We start from the raw sequence: 25373 nt of genomic DNA, 5'->3' as shown, positions 1-25373 counted from the left end.
AAACTATTTTCTGTTGGGATTACCACTGCATAATCATCTAGGCATCAGTAATGCCCAATATCTACTTACCCCAGCAAAATTCATCATGTTACTCTCACCAACATCCATTTAGCCTCCAAGAGGGGAAGCACACAAGTGCTCCATGTAGCATAAGAGTTATTTTTCATACCACCATCTCACCCGTTTTTTCTACTACACAGGCTTACAAAGATGCTAGCACACAAGATTTAATTCATCTGAGATCAGCCATATGCATATTTAGCAATGTCTGGTTCCACCCATGACTTGCATTTACAGTGCAGTTCTAAGGGAGGAAGAAGGGGACTTAAATCACCTTTTCCCATGGATCAGCACGTTTTTATTCAATTGCTTATATATTACTTCTTTTGGCCAGACTGAAATAAACCCCAACAAAATAAGTAAAGACTCTGTGTAGCTCTATGACAGAAGGTGACATGTAATAAATAAGATACTTAGAGTTACCTGTTTTATGGATATTGGGTGAAGATGCAGAGGTAGGAAAATAAGGAACCTGCCCAGTTGTACCATGAAGGATGGGTAACACTGGAGTCTGGGCTGCAGGGGGAGGCTGGACCACAGCCTTTTCGGAAAGCAGTTGCCCAGCCTCAGCAGCAGAATGGAAAGGCTGAAAAGGCTGAGAGGTGGGTTGAGGCACCAGTGTGGGGATTTCAACAGGCCCTTGTATAAAGTCACTAAATTCTTCATCATCAACAAAAGCAGAGTGGGAAACAGATACAGCAGAATGGGATGATGTGGGATGATCTGTAAAATGGAATGAACACACAACGGAAAGTGATGAGGAAAAAGGTTCATGGGTGGAAAGGGAGGAGAAGTGGCAAATACCAGGAATACATAGCAAATGGGTAAGGGAACAGCAGTGGATGCATCACTTGACAGGGATGTGAAGAGCTGTTATTGTCAACATAACAAAAACATAAGGTAAAGCTGAGCAGCCACTTCCAACCGTGCATCTTCTCTCCCAGAGATTTGATGTAAAGGTGTTGATACTTGGATCTTAATACTGGCTATGAAAGTATTCTATTTAAACAGACTGGAACAAACAAATCAAGAGGTACCATTTCAAACCAGACATAACAGGGATCTGCACGGGGGGATGCTCTCCCTCAAAGGACTGTTTCATCCTCAGAAACTCAGGAATAGATCATAAGAATCAAAAGAAATGTCTATTCATTTAGACGGTTTTGATCAATTCCACAGTCATCCATTTAACAGAACTGATGCAGGATGGGCAAATCTACAATGTGAAATTGTCAGAAACCACTTGTAACTTCTGAATTACCAAAGAGCAAATCCACAGTAGAGATAAAGACTTTATGCAACAAACAGTCGCTGGAAGGACACTTTTAATCCACTCACTTTGTGCCACCAAATAAAAACACTTCTTGGAATTAGCTCCCCTGCTGAGGACTTCAAACAGCAGTGGTTTAGTTTCAGTTGGAAGATGAGAAAAATGACAAACCTGGCTTTTTGGGATGCGCTGCTGGTGTTGGGTGCATTTTAGCATCTCTAGAAAAACCATCTAAATTTCCTTTAATGGCTTCCAAAGCTTCATCCCTGCTTTTTTCACCTGTCTGGAACAACACAGAACACGCTTTTGAACATTCATAGATCAGCTCAGTTTTCTTTCAGTATCCACACAAAAATCAGCAATGCCTGCCGCTAGATTCAACCCTTCTTTCTCCAGCAGTGCCCTCCTGAAGCACATCAGCATTAACTCCCATACTTAGAAAGCTTTTCTCTTGCAGACTACACCATAACAGCGTTCCCCAGTCATCAGGCAAAGCTTTATGCACAAGAACAATATATAAAACCTTTCTCAGCCATTTGTATTCTGGCCTTTGAGCTCATCACAAGTGTCCAAAACTTTGTCCAAAGTTAACAAACAAGCAACCAAACATTCCATATTCTAGAAACTCCATCTGTTCCCAAATGCTACACACCAGGTTGGTTTATTTTTCTTGAGCTGATTTCATCTTCAACACCAGACTGTTTACACTGCACCAAGAGTGTGGAAAGTACTATTCCAGATGCTGCCTTCCAAGATGTCACCTGATGTCTCATACTAGTTCCCCACTTATTTGCTTGTTGAAAAAGATCATCCCATTACAAGCCACTAAAACAAAGCCTGCAGAAAGAAACACCGCAGTTGTTACTTAGGACATACCTTAGGTTTCACACTGCTTAGGAGTCTCAGCTTTTGTTTCTGCTCTTCAAACTGACGCCGTTTCCTTTCCTCCTCCAAGAATTTCTGCTGGTGCTCAAACCTCTTCCTGAGGAAAAAATGATGTTAAAAAACAAGTCTAAAAATACTTTTTCATTACAGTTTTCATGGCAAACTTCGGCTTGATTTTTCCATTTGCTCTGTCTCTAATTCAGGTGGCTCAGTGTACCCATTTCTGCTTCTTCTCAGAGCTGGGTGACAGCCACTACTAACTTCGCAGATGCCTTCACATGCAATGGAATGATCTCAACAAAGTTCTACAGCCCTAAACAGACTACGTCTGTAGAGGAACTATCAATATATTTACTGAGTAAACCACCCCTCCACAGTACATCTCCCCTTTAAAAAGAATAATTTCCCAAGTCAGTGAAGTGTCACTTACTGCTGCTCCTCTGCAAACTGCTTCTGCATGTCCGGGGTGTACTGCGGGGCTGCTGGGCGCATTCCCAGGAAAGAAGCCTGTCCCATGTAAGGCATTCCAGTCGCTGGCATGGGCCCTAAGGGCATGCCACCCTAGAAAGAAGTAAATAACACAACTCCATTTTTTCCATAGAAAAAGCCAAAGCTCTCGCAGTGACACCCTGACACGTTGCAGACGAGGGGGATCTCAAAATGAAGAGTTGGACGAGCAGCACAGACTCGCTGCCACAGCACAGAGCGCTGGTCCCTCGGTAGATGGCACTAGAGTTACAGCTGGGTTTTGTTTCCTATGCTGAGTGATCACATAATACTCTTAAATTCCCTGTTGGAGGTGCACACTCCTGTCCAACAAAGGATGCCACAAAACGTGCTCTAGTCATTTCACTAACAGCTTATCCAGGGTCCAAGGGAGGGAGGCACGATACAACAGCAGCCAAGAGGAGGCTTGTCTGAATAACCTGTGTCTGTATCAGAAACACTTGCTGAGAAATACATTCTGGTACAACTATAGCAGCAGAGACTGCTTAAAATAGAAAGGTCCAGAAAATAATTTCCTTCTCTTACCATTCATTTTGTATTTGGTACCAGAACACTTAAAAAGAGAACAAAAGTCGTTCATTAGTTTTAGACCAGCTCTCAATCTTCCTACTATGGATTTCACAAAATGAAGGGAGGGTAAAGACTTGGCCAGATGTGATCAGTTCAGTTTGTCACACAGCAATTTGGCTACAGAGCCATGCCAAAACGTTCCATTTCAGCAGAGTGCGAATTTGTACATAAGCACATATGGTGCTAAACAGAAAAAACATTAAAGGAGTGAAAACATATTAGCTCCTCATTTTCCATTCTTACTGCTCAATTAGCAACAGCAGAGTTAGAGACAGAGTTACTTTAGGCAACAAAAAGAATGAGAATGAAACATAGGAAATGGGACAAACAGGAGAACTGGTCAAATGAGAAAATCCAGCCCATCTGAGATTCCTTGCTCCCTACGTCAAGGTATTTAAAACCAAAGCTTATAAATTGCCACCTACACTCAGGAAATTCCATTCTATGAATTCCAGCATTGGAGCTACAAAGGAATATGACCATTCAAGCGAATTGGCCACAATCAGATTGCGGACACAGTCACTTCTGATCAGTTTATGAAGGTCTTATGTAAAACATTGCCCAAGACACCACTTTAACAGTAAGTACATAAAGCAAAGGCAGAAAAAGCACAAAGCAAAGTTAAGAAGAGGTGTGTTGTGGGAGTTTTGAACTACAGTGACTTAACAATTCAATACTATTACTAACCACACTTTGGAGTAGGTGGCATCTGGTACCTTTTTACCATCTTGTTGATGCTTTTGTTTCCTTTCCTGTTCTGAGACCATGCTTCCCTTATCACACCCTGGTGTCACAGCATGTGTACTGAAATCAATGTTCAGATTCTGACATCTCTGACTGGCCTATAGCATCCAGGTTATTTTAAATATTACTGATGCTATCCTTGCACTACACCCTCATTTCTCTCGACTCTATACAGTGAGTAATGTATGCCCCCAGTGCCTCCATCCAGATCCCAATGAAACTTGGAGAATTCTTTAATTTATCTTTAATTCTTTACATTATCCCACTTCAGTCCGTATTTCATTGCCGCTCACCTGCATGGTCATGGGTCCAGGAGGCATCTGAGAACCGTAATTCATCCCCATCATGCCTGGCATGTTGGACTGCATGACAGGAACCATTGGGAATCCTTGCTGTTGCATAGGAATCATCCCTACAACAAAACATTAAATAAGGTAAGCTCCCAGTTAGTGTTAAAGTTGTTTAATTGCCACCAAAGGGAAGGAAAAAGCTCTCAGTCTTGCTGGGCTGTCTGGATAAGTGATCAGTCTGAAGGAAGAATCATTACAGGGCTTTCCCACCAACTAAGCTGATGAATCCTCCCACAGTCCTAAGGACTCTCTGTGGGCTTCTTCCCCTGTGATTTGTGAAAGGGTCAGCTCCAATTAACAAGATGTAATGAACCAGGCTGACTGGTGCTGTAATTGTCCCTTCCTCTTGAAGAGGGAAACCGACTGGCAGCTTTTGAAGATAAGTCTTGGGAAATAAAATCATCACTTCACAAGGCAGCTTCACACCCCGATCTGGCTGGGTAACTTGTCTGTAGCTTCATTAGCCCACTATGTGTACGGGAATGGGTACTGGATTTGTCAGCTAAACTTCAACAGAATTGGACAAACCAAGCTGGAGTGTATTCATTCACTGGATAAAGCCAAGTGGATCATGTTGCGGCAGTTTCATATCTCATATTTTGCTGTCATTTGTTGCCAACACACCATGAGACAATTATAACTGTGCATAACTGAACATCACAGGCAAAAGCACTCCAGGAGGGACACAACACACTGGGGAATGATCCATATATCAGTCCCTGCGATTTTTATAAGGAAACTCTCTGCTTTCCCTACGAGTTCTCCCTGTATTTTCCATTAATTAAACAAACAGCACTGCAGCAGGAATGAGAACAAAGGTAATTTAAGGCTGAGGCTCTCCTATTGTATTAATACTTTCCACACAGGTTGTGACTCTTGTCCCAGGGTCTTGCTGTGCTTTGTAAATATTTACCAGGTCTTGCAACACCCACACAATATGGGTATACACAGCTGGTAGATGAAGCATAAAGAGGTTAAATACCACACTCAAAACAACACAAACATCTTAAAGGCGAATTTAGGTTAAAAAACAGAGATGTATTTTTCCTAGATCTTTTAATGTAGCATTCTGGTAATGCTGCTTCTGCAACAATGCACAGAAAGTTATATAAATAGAGCTGTGAGAGTCAGATCACCAGCACTGAATTCAAGGGGAAAACCAGCTGTGGAGCTGAATTCACAATCACACTTCTGAGCATCAGTGCAGAACTATTTTAAGTTGTTTAATGTACCTGAAACAAAGAACTTTGTGCTCAAAACCTTAAGATGATACATACCTTGAGGGGGGCCTAAACCACCCGCAACAGGAAACATGAAGCTGCAGGAGGAAAACAAGGATAGGTGAAAATCTATCATGTAAATGATTGAAAAAGCTACCTCGATTTGCACATCAACATCCCTGCCCACCTGTGGTCAGCACCTTCCCCTCATCTTTCAGGTCTCACAACCCCACCACAGGGAAAAGGCACCCCTCACAGGGATGCCCCAAAGCACCAGAGTCTAACCAGCACCATCACAGGCTGCCAGGCTAGGAAGAAATAGATCTTATCCTCCCCAGCAGCGCTAAAATGGCTTTGACTCATCCACATCACCCACAAGGCTCGGCACCTATGCAGGTTGGGAACAGGTCAGTTTGTCAGTGTTGGCCTTCAAGCACTGCAGAATGAATAAGCATCTCCTGTTGAAGTCTCTGATTCAGCAAGACCATTACCTGCACCAAACAATAGTTCTCAGCTGCTTAGGAATAGTTTTCTGCATAGAGGTAAATTATCCATGGAACCCCATCACCTCGGCATTTTTGCCCTTTAAAACATTAAGAAACACAAAATAATGCAGTTTCTAATTTCTCTACTATACCTAATTACAAGAAAAACAGTGCCTTGGAAAAATATCCATTCCAGTATCAAGGACAAAGTGCACCTGGAGGAAGAACTGTTGAGATTTCAGCTGAAACCCTAATGGAAACTGCTAGCCCTCACTTTGAAACAGAGCATGGGCTGTGCTGCCAAAGAGCAACAAAGAACTTCAAGTCTCATTTGCAAGCAGCTCCCCAAAACCCACGTCAGCAGTAATTCACCAGACAAGAACCTCGCCCACTGTCTCAGCTATTACATCAAAATGCCATGAAAGGGAACACACTTATAGATATTCAATATTCCTCAGCACAAGGGTGGATGTAAAAGAAACTGAAGAAGAAAACGCTGCCATCGGTGGCTGCAGACAGGCTTTCAAACCCTGCAGGAAGTTCTGAAAGCCAACCTGGTTTATAAATATAAAAGAGCTGTGTAACAGGAGCACTGAGATAAAATAGGGAATTTAAATTATGCATTTATCCAGGAGTAAATTGCACCTACCCACCGTACAGACAGCAGGTTACACGGTCACCAAGACAACCCGTATTACTCTTCACTTCATCCTCTAACTCAGAACCTTCCTAAAACTGAAGCTTCCTCTTTTACCCTGACCACTCTGTGCTAGTTTCTCCTTCCACAACTCACACACACCTACTCTTTCCAACAGGTTCAGGTCTCATCAGCCTCAAGCTCCACAGGGCTTGGTTTCTCTCTCTGAAGAGCTGTGCAGACACACGCTACCTCATCCCAAAACAAGAGCTGGGCTTCTCTGGATGGGGTTTAGTCCACACCATTCACACTGCAGCCAAGGTCTATTCAACTGACTGGGGTTCAGTTTGGTCACTTTTAGTCCATTTATTAGCACACAAATATTAACATCATGAAGACAAATGGCTGAAAATCACAGAGGGATTTTGCCTGCATTTGGTTTCAGCTATGGCAACAGTTGTCCATGCAGATTGCCCCTTCAGCAATATCCCCCCTTAAAACAAGTGCAGATCACAGAATGGGTTTGGGTTGGAAGGGACCTTAAAGCTCATCCAGCTCCAACCTCTGCCACGGGCAGGGACACCTTCCACTAGAGCAGCTTGCTCCAAGCCCGTGTCCAGCCTGGCCTTGAGCACTGCCAGAGAACAAGTGCAACAACTGCAGGCATCATAAAAATACACCATTCTTCATTTAGTCAGAATGATGAACTACCAAAAGTTACTTCTGAAAAGCTCACAAGTATGGATGAATGTTCACAGCTTCATGCTTTCCCTTCTTGTTGGGGAATCCAGTCAAAAAGAACTCTTCCAAATCAGCATACCTACTGGAACCTGAACACACATAGCAAGGTACCACTGCTTGCTGGAGGCAAATAAAGGCCAGACTATTAAATATTTATCCCTTTCTACAGAGCTCCTGACTTATTTATGAGTCTCTGTTGAAAGGAAAACAATTGACAAAAAACCCTGCAGTTAATTGGAGGGCACTGCAAGAAGAGGTAGTTAAAGCAGCAAAGCAAAGCTCCTACAGCACAGTGCTCCAGACCTGCGGCTTGAGTTCATCACGAACCTCACTCACTCAGATGTGCAAGGGCCAACGTCAGCCTCACACATAACCCCCATCAACTTCTTTATTCGAGCAACAGGAGCTTTAGTTCTACACTACAGTGCTAAAGAAATGCCCAGACACACCTGATGCTCATGGCTGAGGCACAGGCACCTCTGAGGTCACCTGAAGTACCACAGAAAACCACTGAACTTCATAACCACGCAGTGATAAACGTAACAGAAATAACTTTCTTTTAAAGAAAACATTTTGATTCCAGTTATCTCCAAATAACAGCACCGAGAGGAGGATTAAGAACAGACAAAACGATTACTAACCAAATTAGAATAGCTTCCCTTTTTTAAAAGGGAAGAAAAAAGGATGGGAATGATAAATTAAGCCATCTGAAAGGAGCAATACGCTACTTGGAGGCTAAAAGAACATTTATAGCAGGCTGACTGCATGCTCTAAAATGACTTTCCAGACAATGGGAACCCTTATGACCCTAGGTGTTTAAAGTATATAGATTAGTGGACTATCATCAAGCATGATGTTTCAATAGAGCTTCTTGCTTCTTATTTCCACAAGGGTTTAATGCACCTGCAGATATTTCTGTGGTTCTAAGAGCAGAAGCACTTCACCACCTAGGCTCATGCGACAAGAAAGTGTAATATGTGTGCAATGCACAAATAAAATGAACAGAAGGAAAACAAAGCACTTGCCCTACGCAACAGGGCTCCTAAAGCAGTAATATAAATCTGTGAATTCTTATGAGCATTTTAAACATGAAGCTTTAAAAAAACCAAAACCCAAGCCAAACAGCCATCAGCTTCAGTCCAAACGCAGGAGCATGGAAAGCAGCAAATCCTTGTCTGTATTCATAGAGCTCCAAACCACACACAGCATTTTCCCATCTACAGGTGGATTTTTAAACCCCTTCACTCCCCATCAGTACAACTCTACCAACGCAATGCAGGCTGTCCTAGTATTGGTGAGTGGCAGAAATCCTCACAAATCAATGTGAAACAAGGCAAAGAACCCACACAGGGAAAGGAACTTTTCCCCTCTACCTCCAGACTTCATTCTCAAGGAAACCACAGTACTAACCATGGGAAACAACGCCTTTTAAATCCCTTTATTTCTGAAAGCCTTATAATCTTACTTCCCAGCATTGTTCTAAGAGGTCAGAGGGGTTTTCCAGCCCTTCACAAGGATTGTTCCAGCTTTATACACATGGGGAAACACGACGACAGCATCCCATCCCTTGCACAGGCACACGCATACACCTGGACATACATCTATATACACGAGGTCACCCCGGTGCAGACCTGCCCTCCTCACATCCCAAATCACACCAACAAAACTGCACTCATCAGAGATCCAGGACAACTTCAGGACCGTATCTATGAAGCACAAAATTCACTCACTCTCCCTGGAAGCAGGACAACAGATAAAGAGCACTCAAGAGCCCACGTTAAAAAGAATAATTACTTAAGTCTTCAAAGGCCTTTTTAGGAACACAGCTACACGTTCACAGGTCTCTGACCACTGTTTCTTCCTCCTGACACTACTCCTCACTCCTCCCTCTTTGCTGAGGAGCCCTTTGTGGGATGGAGGGGAACACAAAGCTCCCCACAGCAGCGGCTCCGGCTTGCAGCTGCGGTGATAAGCAGCATTTATCACTGCTGACAGCACGCAGGGATGGTGAAATCCCGGAACCCCTCTCCACCCCATGCCTGAGATTGCGGCTGCGGAGCCTCATGGCAAGGGGGCTACACCTGCCCAAGCCTGGACAAGCCGGGGGCTCCTAAAACGCTAATGAATCACAATGCACTTTGGAGCTTCCATGGCTGCTTTCCACACAACCCATCCAAGACCACACATACCCCCCCCGGGACCCCATATACCTCACTTAGGGCACCTGCACCCCACCCTGAACACCACATACCTCACCTCGGACCCCACATACCCCACCTAAACCCCTACATACGTTACCCAGGCCCCTCGCACCCCACCCAGGACCCCACGTACCTCACACCCGATCCCCCCCAGCCCGGCTGGGCCCTTGCCCCTTCTGCTCCCACACTCCACCGGTACCCGGAGCCTCCACCCCACAGGTCTCCCCCTTACCTCTGCCCCTCCCATGTCCCCCTCAGCGCCCCCCTTACACCTCCATCTCCCCCCATCTGCCTTCCTCCCTTTGCCCGCAGCGCCCCGGCCCCGCTCGGCCACCACCGACCTGGCGGGCCCCGCTCCGCCGCCCGCAGCCGCCGCGCCGGGTCCCCCCGCGCCGGGTCCCGGCCGCAGCGCCATCTTCCCGCTCCGGCCCCGGCTGTCAGCTGAGCGCGGCGGCGGCGGCGGCGGCTTCCGGGGCCGGGCCCGGCCGCGGCCCGCCCACAGCGCGGCTCCCCTCAGAGGCAGCACCGGGGATGAAGCGGGCGGAAGGGCCCGGCCTTCTCCTCAGGAGCGGCTTTAAACGCGAGGCTGTGCGGATAAAGCCGCCTCACCCGTGGCCTTCCCTCACCCCAAGGGGATAAACGCAGCCCCAGGGCGCCGGGGCACTGGGGGTGTTTATTACCTGGTCACTGGGCCCTCAAGCATTGCCAAGTGCAAGTGATGAGGTGCTGTAGGAGGCACTGGACAGAGTCCTGCGGAAGCAGCTCCTCTCTCTTCGTAAGGATGGCCAAAGCTCCATAAAATACGTGACAAAGCGTGGAAGCTGTGGAGTTGGTGTTCAGCTCACGCAAAGAAGGCACTTGGTGTGACGGAAGGGTAAATCCTGATACAGGCCATTGCTTAAAGGCCTTCATAAGCGACTGACCGGTGTTCATCAAACACAGCCTCAGAGAAAGAGCAAAGTGAGATCTAAGTTCTCATTTTAAAGCAAAGTACCTCAGAAAGAGCTGTGCTGTCATCTTCAGCACAGTTAGAACTGCACCCTGCTATGCAAAACATGCACTCGTGTAAGAAAGCTGCTTTCTCTCCCACTAACACTATTCTACATGTTACCAGTGCCTTTAAAGGTGAATATTGCTAATTTCTCACTCATTGTTAAGCATTCCACATCGCATCCATCATCTTGCAGCAGCCAATTTGGTATTTACCAGAATATACAGCTTCACTTCTATCCATTCATAGATGTCAAAATGAAGACCCTGCTTCCTATCTAACGCAAGATGTGCTTCTGCAAACAAAGCAAGTCTAGCTCAGAAACAAGTAAAACAGGACACAGGACCTCCATCAGCGTCTCACAGCACAATGTGCTGTAAATGAGCTATAAGGACCTGGGATCCATTTCCAAACTGCATTAAGTAGGACAATGCAAGAAGAAAATCCTCCTTAAGGAACTGGAGGTGCAAAGGAGAAGCCATTCCTGTATTACTGGAATTCTGACATGGCCACGGTGGACTCAGAACCCATTTGGAAGGTAGAAAACATGTGGAGCGTGGCCAAGCTAAGGAATAAAGCCTGCAGACTTGTTCCATCAAGGCAGGTCCCTCTATTAGAATCTTTCATGACTTTGTTCTGAGGCTTACATATGGAACAGTACAAAATTACTGAGGGTTACAGACATGTAAAGCATTACTTATTTCAAAATGAGTTTATAAAAGCAAAAAAGGAGGAGGCAAAAGGCTTTACTTTCACATACAAGTGGGTTTGGCTTGGATTTTTCCTAATGCCTAGGGAATTGTCTGCCACTGAATCTTCTGACATCTAACAAACATAGTAGGGCTGATCTGAATACAGAACTGACTGCATTTCCAAGGAGTTAACGTGAAACTGTGTGAGAGCAACACAAACAGATGCTATTTTTGAACTATTGTTCAGAACCAGAAGCCATTTATTGCAAGAGCAGAGTCTTCAGCTTCTATAAGAAGCATTCAGGAATCCTCTACCAGTATTTCAGTAGAGACTTTCTTGCAGGTAAACATCCATCTTCACCCAGAAAGAAGCATTAGGGATACTTTTCTCCCTTCACTGCTGCAGCTATCTTCATTCTTCTGTTCTTCAGTATGGACATGTCAGCCCCAGCTCCCACACAGTCTGTTCTTATTCAGCTTTTGGAAACAGGCTGTAGCTTACTGCCCTTTTTATCTTCTTTAGCTTTCTTTTTTCCCTTAAGACTTTGCTTGGTAGTTTTCCTACAAGAAACACATTGAACATCATGTATGAAGTACGACAGCCATGACACAGACAGCAGTTGTGCCATAAATCCTTCAGTAGCAACACCCCAAAGCGCTGGTAACGGTGTTCTTTATGACCACTTCACTACAGCAAACTGCTACGCACCAAGTCTTTGTGAGCTTTATCACTACAACATAAGATCTGCTTCCTGTGTTAGTCCTCTATGTGTTAAAATCAAAGCTAGCCCTTTGCCAGAAGAACAGAGGATGAGTTCTGCCAAGCGACAGCTACTCTGAATCCCAGCTTTAAGGACAGCGGTTTAAACTCAGCTTGCCATCATTGATACATGGCACCATGTTGAGACAAACTGACAGCATTAATCCAGTTCCCACAGGACAGGTATTGACACTAAAACTCCACCATCACTAAAATCAGTTATCACTTAAATAAGTTCGTATTGTGGCAGAAGCTTGCTGAGCCTTCTCTGGGTAAACGGCATCTCTCACCTCCTCTTGAGAAAAACCTACTTACATTTTTCTTTTGGCCTTTCTCAAGAAGCACTCAGGAGTGGTACAAATGGATTCTCTTGTCAGTGGTTTCTTAATGAATTTCTTCTTTTGTTTGCTGAGAACAACATTTAGTGATGAAGGATTAAAGGGCAAAAATTAACATCCAAAGTAAGTAAAACAGATAATGAAACCTTTACTGGTTACAGATTTATGCCTCTGAATATATTTTTCTTTATTTCAGGATTAGCCACGCTGTCTCCAAGACATCCAAACAAGCTTTACTCCAGAAAAAACCTAAGTTGGGAATTCTGTTTCCATTTTTGTCTGGGTAAAAATGGCCACCCCCCATCCTGTCCAAAATTCCTTTTGCAGCTAAACTGCAGTTACACTGCAAACAGCTAGATCCCCAACACCACCACTCCTGCAGGCTTTAGAAATGGAAAACAAAGTGGGAAAGTACTCAAGTGAACATACCTTTGCAGTCTGGGGAAGTGTTTTATGTAGTCTGGCACAGGACAGCCAGCTCGCTGAATAACATTGGCTATACTGGAAAGGAGAGAGGGGAAGAGATCAACACTGGTAGCGAGTGCCTGGACAAGAGGGAAGCATCTTCGGTGGAAAACAACAATCCCTAACAACTGGCTGTCTTCTTGTTGTGTACACAAAAGCAAATTTGAAGTACGATGAAGAAGAAACACAAAGACATAAAAGGCTTAAATGAAACTAATGACTCCATTTGGATACATTTAAACAAATGGAAACTAGGTGAGTACAGTCTTCAAGGAGATGAGGAACAGGCAGTAAGCAAAACCAGAGAATGAAACCAAGTAATTCTGGACAGCCATCACCTTGTCATTATTGGCATCGTGACTGAAAGAAGGGAAAGGATGCTAGTTCCTCCCCTGCTGCATTAGTGAAAGGCTTCACAGAGAAACCTTACATTGAAATGTTCTCAGTCCTTCCCATACGACTGTACTGCCTTTAGTTCTACCACGCTGACACAGAGTTCTCTATTTAAGAGTTTTTTACAGTAGCACTGGGTTTCCAAAGTATGGCAGTACTGTGCTTAGAAGGTATGTGGTACCAGGCACAACATGGCTCAGCAGCACACGATACAAAACACAAGAAACTATTTTAGCTCTATCATGTTTCCAGTTTACCTCCGTAATAAAGGTTTATCGTCCTCTGTGAAGAAAGTGACTGCTTTTCCTGTGTGCCCAGCTCTTCCAGTACGACCTGCCAAACAAAGATTTGCAGAGAGGTTTTCCTTTAAATATATCCCATTATTCTATTCATCTTCCTAATATCTCATCTCCCTGCTGTCAGTTTAAAGCCATTCCCCCTTATCCTATCACCACATGCTCTAAGTCCCTCTCCAGCTCTCTTGTTGGCCTCCTTATGTATTTCTGAATATTTAAGGTTCATAGAAGATTGACAAAAAGTAACATGGTTTTACCGAAAGCTGAACCCAGACATAAACTGGCTCGAGCAATGTAGATGCTCATGCTGCAGCAAAAGGAGGCTTGGTTTCAGGATTTTTGCTCATGCACAGCAGCATCTACCTTATAGATCTAGGAAATGACATAAAGGCCATAACTTGTGAACAATCACCCACCTATCCTGTGGATGTATTCCACTGCACTCGTTGGCAAATCGTAATTGATGACCATATTCACTCCTTTGAAGTCAATGCCTCGAGCTAGTAAGGCTGAGCAGATGAGCACCCAGATCTTCCCAGCTCTGAAGTTGCGAACTACGTTATCTCTCTAGAAAGAAGAAAGGAAGGTACTTAGAGACTTAGCAATTTAATCTGAACTTGCTTCCTAACTCTTGTGTAAAAACCTTTCCTTCTGAAGTGTTTCCTGAGAAGAAATTATATCCTCCTACCTGCTGCTGAGTTTTGTCTGCATGGATGACATCCACATTGATGCCTTCGTAAATAAGTTCATAGAAAAGCTCTTTAGCCCTCTCAATAGACTGCACAAAAACAAGGACAGGAGGAGCAAAACCCTGCAAAAGAATAAGTTTGTCTAAGGGTCAAGTCCTTTTCCTACTGTTACTGGTTGCAGACCCCAAGCTACTAAAGAGACTTAAAAAGCCCCAGTATTTTATATCTCAGAGGATAGACTTTGGTTTGGTTGGAGTATTTTCTTGACTAGTCAAATCTTTGGGAGTCAGAACTAGGCAGGTTCACCTCCACTTCCTTTGAAGGAATGGTTCCTGGCTGTTGGTGCCATTTTAATCCACAAAATCAGATTTCTTCCCCCCCCCCCCAATATGAACAGCCCACTCACACTGCCCAGTGAAATGAAACAGACTGTTAATGCAAACTGCTACAAAGCAAAACTCAAATACGTAGTCAAGAATGGAGAACACTCAGTTTTCTGAGGCAGGTACTTCCCTTGCACACCAAATCTGGACAGTGGATTAACACATGTCCCAGGGAAGCCTTTGTCCCAGGAAACTGAATCTCTGACAGAACACACAGCTCAGTGTGGCCACAAGCAGAACGTCCTCCATCTCTCCCAGTTACCTTTTTCACAAGCTCCCGCATGGCTGTGAGCTTTCCTGTCTCGGAGCCAACAAACAGCAGCTCCTGTTCGACCGTCTCTGCTGCTGAGTTCCTAAAAGCAGGAATGCAGAAGTGTGCTACTGTCACTGGGGTTAGACACACGTGTTTACATGTGCTGCCTGCCTGCCACACTTGTTATATAGCATTATAAATGGCAGTAAACTAGTTTGTTGAAAAGCTGAATAATAACATCTAATCTAAATCATAGTTAGTTTAATATACTATTAATAATATTAAAATAATTAAAATATCCAATTGTATATAAAATATAAAATTAATGGAATACTGAAAAAATACTAACCAAAATACAATATAAATATGTAAGTCTACATTTTCATAAAATACTTTATATATTATTATAGAGTATACAAAAATATAATCTATAATATATTCTCTATTTATACATTTATTTAGGTTTTCATAAAAAAACACCATAAAATACCAGCTGGTGAACAAGAAATATTGCAAGACAAACTTATCTCACCAGAACACACTCCTAAGACTGATGGTTATTTGATGATCAAGTAATGAGCAAAGGAAAACTCTTTTCCCAGCATGTGAGAAAGATCTCCATGCTACACAACCCTGCAGTTCTCAGACTCACAGCAGAGTCATCAACCCAAGGAGGACAATCAGCATCCACCTGCACACCCACCTTGCTCCAACAGACACCAGAACCACGCTGTCCAGGTTGAGCTTACACCACTCCTCCACGTCATGGGCGAAGGTGGCGCTGAACAAGGCTCGTCTCACCACGTGGGACGTGCATGCCAGGAAGATGGAGGCCAATTGCTCCCGGAACCCTGACTTCCCGTCTTCAAAGAGCTTGTCCGACTCGTCCACCACCAGCCACTCCACACTGGGAACAGAGAGGTTCCCCTTTCAGCAAGTCATGCGGGGAGAAGGCAGTAGTGCTAACAGACCCATCACAGATGTGAGGGCTACTCAAACCTTTAGTGTCAAAGCTAGTAGCAAAGCCAGATTTGAGAAAGACTCTTGAGTACCTGGTCAAATCTATTGCTGGAGGATCTTGCTTCAGCAAATAAATGAGTCTGTTTGGAGTAGTAACCAGTATATCTATAGGAAGAAAAGAGAAAAGAGGCAAAATGTTGAAAAAGACACAAAATAAGCCAGACTAAGAGAGCCCTGAGAAACAAGTTCCAACCCAGTCTGCCAGAGGTCCCCTGGCAGTCTCAATTCCTACTTCTTCCACACCAACTACTTTTTTAGTGTTGAGCAATACATCGCACATCTCGAGTGGTATGAACTGAGCTCTTCAAAACCACACAGGCCAGATGAGACGAGAAAGGTCAAGGACATTCTTTCAGTTTTTAGAAGCACTTCAGTAGTTACAACAATTACCAAATTTCTTTGAAGACTTGGGCCCAAACTTCTTTGCTGCTTCAGCTGCCTTGTGGATCATGTGTATCCTGAAGCCTGTCCCCTCAGCCAGCTTCACCAGCTCCCGATGTGTCTGGGGAGGCAGCAACAGAGATCAAATAATTAACTTTTAAACTGAGCTGATGAGCTTTTCTAACCAGAAAACCTGCAGACAATGCTGCAGATACAGCTTCAAGCATCACCTCAGTTCCAGCGCTGTCTAGTTTCCTTAGCATAATAAAATGCAGCTTTCTAGCCCATTTGAATATAAATGGAACTCTGCCCAAAATGTCATTTTGATTTCAGTTTACTATTGAAGTTTAATTTCAGTTTACTATTGAAGTTTTGATTTCAGTTTACTATTACTTCAGTTTAATATTGAAGTTATTTGTTGAAATTCTGTGTTTGGGAAAAAAAAAAAAAATCACAAAAATGTTATCTGTTATAGCAAATATGAAAGCAGGGATTAAGAGCATCTAAGCACTGGGCAGTTTTAAATGCGACCAAAGAATCTTCAGCCTCATTCAGATTAGACCAAGGCACTAGATATGTAGCTATTTCACAGAAGACTAAAGGTTTAAAAGAAATGTTTAAAACAGCTTTTTTTTCCTCTGATATATGAGGGTAATAAAGGAAAAAGACCTATTTACTAAGGTGCTATTTTACTGATTCAGAGTGAAAACTTTGAAGTACCTCAATATGATACCACTTTCCCCTCAACACCCACCTGGCTAGCAAGTTCTCGGGTAGGTGATATGATCAGAGCTCTGAATCCTTTGTTCCTAGGTTGTTTCAGGTGTGTTAGGAGAGGGATACAAAATGCCAGTGTTTTTCCAGACCCAGTAGGAGCTGAAGCCAGAAGTTCCCGGCCCTATAAGGAAAACAAGAAGGGTCTTATATTTTACTAAGGAAACAAAACGAAAACCACCCCAAAGCAAAACACACCCCCCAAAAAAAAAACAAACAAAAAAACCCCACATTCATATAAATATGAATGCCACGAAGTAACCCAAAATACATCATTAAAAGCACAGCGCAAGAACGTTGCTCTCCAAACCTTCCCATACTAATCAACTGCAGCACCAGAAAAGCTTACATGAAGCATGACAGGGATTGCCTGCATCTGGATGGGTGTTGGGACCCGGAAACCAGCAGCCTGAATATTCTCCATGATTTTGGGGTGGATTTTGTATTCCTTCTGAAGCTGATCAAACGTGGCAATCGGGTCAGGAAGATCTGTTCCTTGGACACTGATCTTGTGTTGATTTCTGAAGCGGTTTATCTAAAAGGCAAAAGACAAACTCTTTCTTTCTCTGACAGTACAAAGCAAAAGAAATATGGATTCACCTTCTGGTTATTTTCCCCCATATTCAGTCACCCTCTTCCCAACAGAAACTCCCATAAATGAACCTCAATTTTCAGTTGAAAAGCCCACAGAATCCAAGGAATCTCTTGCTACATTAGAAGCCCATGGTTCTACCTTTTGTCTTCTCAAGCATTCAAGTTTTTCTGCAGTAGGCTTTTTGTCTTTTGCATCTTCGTATTTTGCTTCCAGAGAGGACATCCACTTTATCCCGTTACTTTCCAACAACTCTGGTATTGCTCCTGCAGGTTCCATAAAAATAGATCTTTCATGAGTAAAACCCAGACAAATGTTATTTAGTAGAAAAGAACATTGCAAAACCGTTTTTCTCTCATTCCCACTAAAGTTAATGAAGACTCCAGAAGGACGGCAGCCACATTCCCCATATCTTAACACCGAATCATGGAATGGGTTGGGTTGGAAGCGACCATAAAGCTTATCCAGTTCCAAACCCCTGCCACAGGCAGGGACACCCTCCCCTAGAGCAGCTTGCTCCAAGCCCCGTCCAACCTGGTTTTGAGCCTTTAATCTAGCCAATTATTTATTAGTTCTAGCACAGGCAATGAACCCAGGACCCTCTTGTTTTCTGGTAGAATGCCCGACAGTACCTTCAGATTTAAAGTCCACCGAGACAAGTAATCAACATGAACTCCCATCAGGGCTTCCCACCAGGGACACACACACACACACACACACATATATATATATCTATATATGAATACCTCGTGCCTTTTTCTTTTTTCTCTTCCCTTCACCGCTTTCTGCACCTCTTTTCCTCTTTCCCACCGTCTCTCCACCGCTTTCCCCGGCTCCATCCTCCTCTCCCGCCCCTGCGAGCCCCCAGCCCTCCTCAGCAGCCCCCTCAGGGCCTCCCTCCTTGTGCCCGAAGAAGTCGAGGCTCTCCAGGGAGGCGCTGCCGCTGTTTGCCCTTACCACCTGCGGGAAGAGCGCGGGGACAACGGTGAGGTACCCGGACCGTTACCCCAGGGCCGCGGGTAGGCCCGAACGCCGTCCGCAAGGAAAGAACAGGGCCCTGGAGCCGGCGTCTCGCAGGGAACGCAACCCAAACCCTTCCCATCCTTCCCCCCGGTGCCAGCGCACCCCAAAACGCCTCGCATCGAGCCCGAAGCGCCGCACGTCAAAGCGGGCACCGGCGCCCAGCCTCCGGAACAGGTCCCCCGCCTCCATGCTGCCTCGGCGCAGCGACACCGGAAGTACCGAGCGCTTCCGGAAGCGCGGAGGCGGGCTGCCTTGGCTGCGTATCCTAGCAACGGCGCCACGGCCGGTGTGTCATGGCGCCGTGTTGCTATGGCAACCGTGCTGTCAGGCTCCACCGGGCCGAGCGCCGCTCTAGGCCGCAGCAGGCCCGGGGCACCGCGAGAGGATACCCCCGAGGAGGGCACGGCCGTGTCGGCAGCCGGAGGGTGGAAAGGACGTGGGTCCCCCCCTCCTGCCCCTTCCGGACCCATCGCTGCAGCTGTACCGGGGTCTGGAAGGGCCGGGAGGGGAGGGTGGTGGTTGTTGATCCCCGGGTTCCTTTCTGTTTTACCATTTATGTGAGGTCTAAACAAATCAGAAACCCCAAATCCGGTATGAGTCATAAAACTGTTCGACACCTTTATAAGCGTTTTGTCCTTTTGTGTGTTCCTGATGGCGCGTTAATTGCGCTGTTTTTGAGGAAGGTCTCGGCTGAATGAGAGGACAAAAGCCTTTGAGGGCAGTTTTTGTTGGGCTGCGGCTGGGCGGTGGTGATTTACACCAGCATTATCTGCTCTTAAAGCACTGAGCTCTATCCATCACAGCGCCACAAGCAGGGGTGATCACTGCTGGGCACAGCCGCTCTGCCCCTTACAGATGTAAACTTGGGTCCTGGGTGTTTCAGAGGAGGCAAAACAGCGCCTTTGTAGCACTTCCCATTGCCTTGTGTCATGTTCTGTCTGTGGATTGATGGGGAAGTGCCTTTGTGTACTGCAACAACTGAAAGCAGAGGAATGTTTTCTCTTGCTTCCAGTTAAACCCATCCCATCCAAACCATTCCATGATTCTAGGGTATTAAAAAGTATGTAGGGCTCAGTCCTACAAGACCCTCCTAATTCTGATGATCTCTCGAACTTGAAGGTCTCAAGGTCCTTTCCAACCCTAAAACTGATTCTGTGGTGTTAAAACCCACTTAGGGCTCAATGCCACATTGACCCTCCTCACCTAGCTGGTCTTAAAGTCCTTTCCAACCCTAAAACCGTTCCATGACTCCATGCTTTGAAGACCCACATGGACCATTTCAGTGCAGGTTTGACCCAAAGCCCGTAGCAGTCCCAGTGACACCTAAACTGAAGAATGTGCCCATTAACGCAGTCCTTGATTCCCACAGATACGACCCAGCCTCACTGCAGTGCCCGGAGAAAGAGGCGCTGGAGGCAATGGCAGGAGCAGCCCAGCAACTGGCTCAGCTGCACAGGGCAATCAAGAGGCTCTGCATAGATTAAGATCAGAATCTCTTTAATTCATGTATTTATTCATTGTGATAAACTGCGGGACCCAGTAGCGCAGGTGGGTCTCCTAGAACTCGGTATCAGATCAAACAATACCGTATTTTTCCGGGTGTTTTTGAAGTAAAACAAACAGGAATCCCATTAAGTTACAACAACATTACAGGAACTATTTTATGTCATAAAAGTCTTAAGGGCTAAATGTTCGTCTTGCCAAAACCCAGGAGCGTTAAGACACAAAGGCAAGGGCTGTTCCCCCGTTAACGCTCACTGCTTTAATCACAAACTTGGAGATGAAAAATGGCACAAACTCGATCCTCCCGCAGCCCCTTCCTGCCTGATTTATGGGGCTTTTCCTTTGCCAGCCTTTTGACTTCCCGATGGATGGGTGGAAGCAGCCACACGGAGACCCAGCTGGGTGCAGAGCACCGCGATGCCAACACTTCCCTCCTCTGTGTCCCCAGGTAAAGCCATTGCAGGCCAGAGGCTCGACACCGCATCCTTCAGGCCATGCCTGGGCCAAGGCTCTTGTTTTCTTCAGGAGAAGTGACTGCTGGTTGCTGCGAGAGGATGGGGAAGAATGTGGAGGCATTTGTGTAACAAAGCACTATAAATCATCTCCAGTATCCATCACTCGCCAAGAGATGTTGTCAGCAGGTTCCAGAGTGAGGAAACGGGAAATATTCTCTTCATCAGTCGACTGGGAAATCCCTTTGTGTAAGGAGAAAGGCACTTTCTGCTTCCAAGGGGGCAGAAAGCCGTGTGCCAGGAGTGAGGGACCTCCATCAGGAGCAGTCCCTGGTGGTATCATCCCATATTCCAGCGCAACTGCTCTTGTCATGCTGCTGGGTTAACTTTGCTCCCCCAGTGCTGCTCTATCAATTACCCAGTGCTAATTGCCAACTCAGCGCTGACACCAGATGACCACCAAGGCCTTTGCAGGGTGCACGCAGTGCAGGAGCACAGGCTGTTCAGCTCAGCCCAGCCATGGATACAGTGATTAATGCCCCTATAGCCTGGTGTAACCTGGGCAATCCTGTTTTTGATTAGAGCACGTGGAGGCTGGATCTCAAGTCCATGGAAGTCAGCTCAAAACTTCACCTGCTCTCCCAACCTGATCCTGTACCTGGATCAACTGGAGCTGAATTCACTCTTTCTCTGTTGCTTTGTGAGCATGGTGGCCTAAAGCCTCCCACAGAAGCATTCCTCTCTGGTACACACTGCAGAGCACCCCAAGGCAAAGGATGTCTGGCTTCGTTCCCTATCATTGATCCCAACCAGTAAAGGGAAAGCACAGTGCCTTCTGCCAGGGAGTTCTCACTCCATCAGCACCACAGCAAACAAGGCACAGCCACCCGTGCCAGCTAAGGGGGCACCAACACCCCCCCCCCCAAGACACAGCCATACTGCACAATGTGAACACTGTATTAGATCAGCTCATGGTCTTTACATGAACCCCCTGCACTCACTTGTACGTGCTGGGCAACACGGAGCTTCCAACACACCAGGTTTGGCATAAAGTCCTAGCAGAGGAGGGCAGCCACCAGCCTGCTCTGCTTGGAGCTGCTGGCAGGGTGCCTGTGGACTGGGCTGCTGTGTGGGGGAGAGCCCAGGAGGTATGCTTTCCCCCTTTCATTTGTTATCCCGGCAGACAGCCCCAGGGACCGGACCGCAGCAGGTACGAGTATGTTGTTAATAGGAGGGTACACCCCTGACCCCAAAACAGCCCCCATCTCACACAGGCGTGCTCAGGGGACTGCTGGGACAGTGTAGGAGGTGAGATCGTTGCTCCATACCCAACACAGCACTGAAATAAACCCCCATTAGATTACAAAGCAAATGTGGTGAGCAAGTTTATTCCACCACAAGCCCCATCAGGTCAGAGATGCTTACCTGTAGCCATGGGGTCCCCTCCTGAAGACAGCCAGGTAAGGCCAGCGTCTTTTGTGCCTTCATTTTACAGGTGTAATTACAGGACAGTGCTTGTCAGGGAAACCTTTGCATATCTGCTCCCCACTATCCTACTGCATCACCATCACTAATATGCACATAACAGTCAATTAGCCCAGCTGAGTGCACTCATGACCTCTGATCCCTGCTGTGTCCCCCAATCCATTAACAGACCCTCATCCTTTAGCTCTCAGTATGAATTGATGTAGCATCCATTCTCTTTCGGCAAAGAAACATGCTTCCTCATTCATCTGTCCATTTCCACTTTCTGTTCCTTTGTCCTTCCCTTCTGTTCCCTGTGTTGCTAACCTGGTCACAACTTCTTGACCCCGCGTCCTCATCCTTCCCAAGGGTGCTGTAATCCCAACAGCTCCCAAAAAACTTTTACTTTCTTTCCCTTTACCCACATCTTACTTAGCAAAACTGGTTTCCAGCAGTGGGGGAGCTTTGATCCCCTCTGCAAGAAAGCCTGGCACTGTTTTTTTTAAGGCTTTCTTTCTAAGGCAAATGAATTCTTCATAAAGGGGGAAACACTGCGCTGGTTGGTCTCTGTTCAGCTGAGGAAGACAAATGATCTGGTTTATTACTTGAAAAGCATAACAGTTGAGTGTGTAGATTTGTGATTTATCTGCAATTAAGAACCCATTTGAGCAGCGTATTCATTACAGAGAGGAGAATTAATTCTGCTGAATATTAAAGTAAAATCAAAGTTCCTTGAATCACAAGATAACGTGGGATGTCTGAGGTCCAGGTTTTGTGTGGCTCCATATTACACACACACTGGGGTGGGATAACTGCTGCAGTGGGTGTGCTGGGCTGCTTGCAGCCGGAGAGGCAGCCCTGGGTGATGGGATAGCAAGGCCCCCTAAGACCTTTGCAGGCTGGTGAACCCCCAGGTCTCTTGGTTGCTGTGGAGAGGTTAGCGCAGGGATTGTGGAGGTCAGCACCCAGAGCTGCAGGAGCAATTGGAGATGGACTGAAGCAGGAAGAGTGGGGTTTTCTCTACCTGCTGAGAGCATTTTAAGGTGTTTAGCAGCGCTCAGTCAGATGAGGAAAGGACACTGCCACAGTGCTATTCTCTGCTGCTGCTGCTGTTTATGACTTAACATCTCTTACCCCCATCAATCCTTCCCACATTTCACAGGCCTTTGAAGACCTGCAAACACACCGTGGGATCAATGCATGCTGCCCAAAGCTGCCTCCTGCCTGGCACAGGGACTCCTCCAGCTCCGTATCCCTGCTCCCATGGCCAGACCGCAGCGGGGAGCTGGCAACGCCTGCCAACAGCCCGGCCTCCCAACACAAGCACTTGCTGCATTCCTCTCTGTGTACTCCTCAAACTTCACCACCAGCCCAACCAAATCCTCTCAAAGGCTTCAAAGGGAGGAGCGTGTTTGCTGTCCGCAGGGGACTGACAATGCTTTCCCTTTTGACCCATCACAGAGCGCTGGGATCACTGGGTGATGGGGAGCGGGGTGCAGGCTGCACTGGGCAGGGGAGCACAGCCCCACATTGCTGCTCTGCTGCTTTTCCTGCCGAAATTTCCAGCAGATCTGTCCATCTGGCTGGACTGGCAGAACAAGTCTGGAAAGCAGCAGCGTTTGGAGCCCGTGCTGTTGTGCAACTGCGTGCTACGTTTACCTGCGCGCCAAATGGCATTTCTAAAGTTGCTGGAATAGCTCGTCTGTATTTTGGTATCCCTGGAGATATCCCTGTTGCCTTCATGGCCAGCAGGACGTCTGCTCCTCCATGGGAATGACCTGGGACTTCCTGAGCGATCCCCATGATGCTGGCTGATGTGAGCTGGAATGGCTGCGGCAGGGTTAGAGCCTGGCCAGCGCTGGGGACGGTGGCTGAGCCCCGGCACTGCTCTAGCAGCAAGGCCTGCACCACAACCAGGCTGCCATCACACACCTAAGGATGGGGAGCCCAGCACCAAGGTGTCCCAGCCCTCCAGCATCAGTGGCACGCAGGGTTTGGCCCTGGATAGGGCTTCCCTGGCTCCGTTCCTTCCCACAGTTACAGAGGTGATAAGCACCAAGGAACAGCCCCGCGCTGAGGGCTCATGATCGCAGTCTCCTAAAGCCCTATGGTGGCTCTGGGGCAGGCAGTGAGGGTGGCACTAACCTGGTTTGGACTGAAGAGTGACCAGTAAAGCCTCCTGACAGCCTGTGGATCCTCATGTGCGAGGAATTCCCTTGTGAACAGCTCTGAATTATAAAGTAATCACTCAGCCCTGTAAAATCCTATAGGTCATAAATGAACTTTGCTGTTATTCTGATAGCTTCTTTGCTCCATAACTGCATCATGGCCAAACACAACATGCCCAGCAGTGACAGGAGGAAAAGAAAGGTCTTCCAGGAGCGGAGCCTCATTTGACATTACATTGTACTTTGCAACAGCTTGATGAGGCAGTGAGGGTGTCTACAGGAGCAAACACCGCACCCAGTGCTTCTGCAGGCAAGGTAAGGTCTGGACAGGGACAGCCCCATTCCCATCACTATGCCAGCTGCTGCAGAGGCTGCTCAGGGAGCAGTTTGCATGGAATTTCCCTGGGCAGAAAGGTTTCCTCAGCCAGAGGTTAAATCTAGATCAGGGAGAGCTTACTCTGAATGAAGGCATTGGTATGTGTAGCATTCGCAGCATCCTTTAGCAACCCATCATGCGTTCTACCTTCCCCTCTCCTGCTACCCAGGGGTGGGTGACAGCACATAAAGAGCTACTGATGTGCTCTGAGTCACTCAGCGATGTTAGCTCCTTGCAATCAAAGATCTTCTGAAGCTTTACAGCAACCACAGCACACCTTCCCACCTCCCCTCCTGCTTTACTGACCCACAGCCTCAGCATCAACAGTGATAGGGTCTGGCTTTGTCTGGCCTTCAGCTCCTAATTGGTTTGCTTAACACTCAGCTGCTAAAGTTAGCAGAGGATGAGGAATAAACTGTGCTGGGCTAAAGGCAAACTCATTAGAGCATCATTAGGAGGGTAAGGGTGTCCCCATCTCTTAGAGCCTCCTGCTAGTTTTGGCTGGTACCTGGGGCTTCATATGAAACACACAAACCACGATACTCACCATGTTCAGGCAGGTAGAAACCCAGATCAGCATTGCAAGGGACAGCAGAAGGGACACATCCCTGCCATCAGCCAGCATCCCACCTCCTGCCAAACCACAGCAGATGATGGCTGTGGAATTTACACACCACACAGCAGCAGTGA

The 25373-nt window shown here is 46.3% G+C and overlaps 2 protein-coding genes across 8 annotated transcripts in view; both read right to left on the bottom strand.

The window, feature by feature from the left end:
• SYNRG (synergin gamma) overlaps positions 1 to 10103 on the bottom strand; it is a 38661-nt gene extending 28558 nt beyond the window's left edge. For 3 of the 7 annotated variants that reach the window (XM_061469987.1, XM_061469988.1, XM_061469989.1), the window contains exons 1-6: positions 10012 to 10098; positions 5664 to 5704; positions 4330 to 4448; positions 2646 to 2776; positions 2207 to 2312; positions 1502 to 1613 (exon numbers count right to left, since the gene is read on the bottom strand). In XM_061469987.1, the coding sequence (XP_061325971.1) occupies positions 1502 to 1613; positions 2207 to 2312; positions 2646 to 2776; positions 4330 to 4448; positions 5664 to 5704; positions 10012 to 10085 (583 nt within the window). In that variant the 5' untranslated portion in view covers positions 10086 to 10098. Of the gene's footprint in view, positions 1 to 483; positions 784 to 1501; positions 1614 to 2206; positions 2313 to 2645; positions 2777 to 4329; positions 4449 to 5663; positions 5705 to 6980; positions 7001 to 10011 lie in introns of those variants that run through there. The other 4 variants (XM_061469985.1, XM_061469986.1, XM_061469983.1 and 1 more) reach the window with 3 other exon arrangements.
• A 1487-nt stretch (positions 10104 to 11590) lies between these two features.
• On the bottom strand, positions 11591 to 18947 carry DDX52 (DExD-box helicase 52). Its single transcript, XM_061469981.1, has 15 exons — positions 18823 to 18947; positions 18444 to 18657; positions 17839 to 17963; positions 17455 to 17640; positions 17086 to 17229; positions 16341 to 16452; positions 15983 to 16055; positions 15634 to 15837; positions 14940 to 15030; positions 14294 to 14416; positions 14022 to 14172; positions 13567 to 13642; positions 12881 to 12952; positions 12429 to 12521; positions 11591 to 11914 (listed from the first exon to the last, which is right to left on the bottom strand). Exons 1-15 carry the CDS (start codon positions 18907 to 18909, stop codon positions 11827 to 11829), a joined length of 1839 nt encoding a protein of 612 aa, XP_061325965.1. The 5' UTR covers positions 18910 to 18947; the 3' UTR covers positions 11591 to 11826.
• Positions 18948 to 25373: the final 6426 nt, after the last annotated feature.

This window comes from Pezoporus flaviventris, unplaced genomic scaffold (genome assembly GCF_033815535.1).
Source record: "Pezoporus flaviventris isolate CSIRO_AGI_PZ_B2104156 unplaced genomic scaffold, CSIRO_AGI_Pfla_v1 ptg000063l, whole genome shotgun sequence".
Lineage (NCBI taxonomy): Eukaryota > Metazoa > Chordata > Aves > Psittaciformes > Psittacidae > Pezoporus > Pezoporus flaviventris.
This window is presented reverse-complemented; position numbering and strand designations above follow the sequence as displayed.

What these genes read in the sequence shown, in the direction of transcription:
- DDX52 (XM_061469981.1), bottom strand. Translation starts at nt 18,909, where the DNA reads ATGGAGGCGGGGGACCTGTTCCGGAGGCTGGGCGCCGGTGCCCGCTTT. An exon ending in AATGCTTGAGAAGACAAAAG is followed by an intron (nt 17,641 to 17,838) that starts GTAGAACCATGG and finishes TTTGCCTTTTAG; the next exon opens with ATAAACCGCTTCAGAAATCA. An exon ending in CCCGAGAACTTGCTAGCCAG is followed by an intron (nt 16,453 to 17,085) that starts GTGGGTGTTGAG and finishes CTGCCTCCCCAG; the next exon opens with ACACATCGGGAGCTGGTGAA.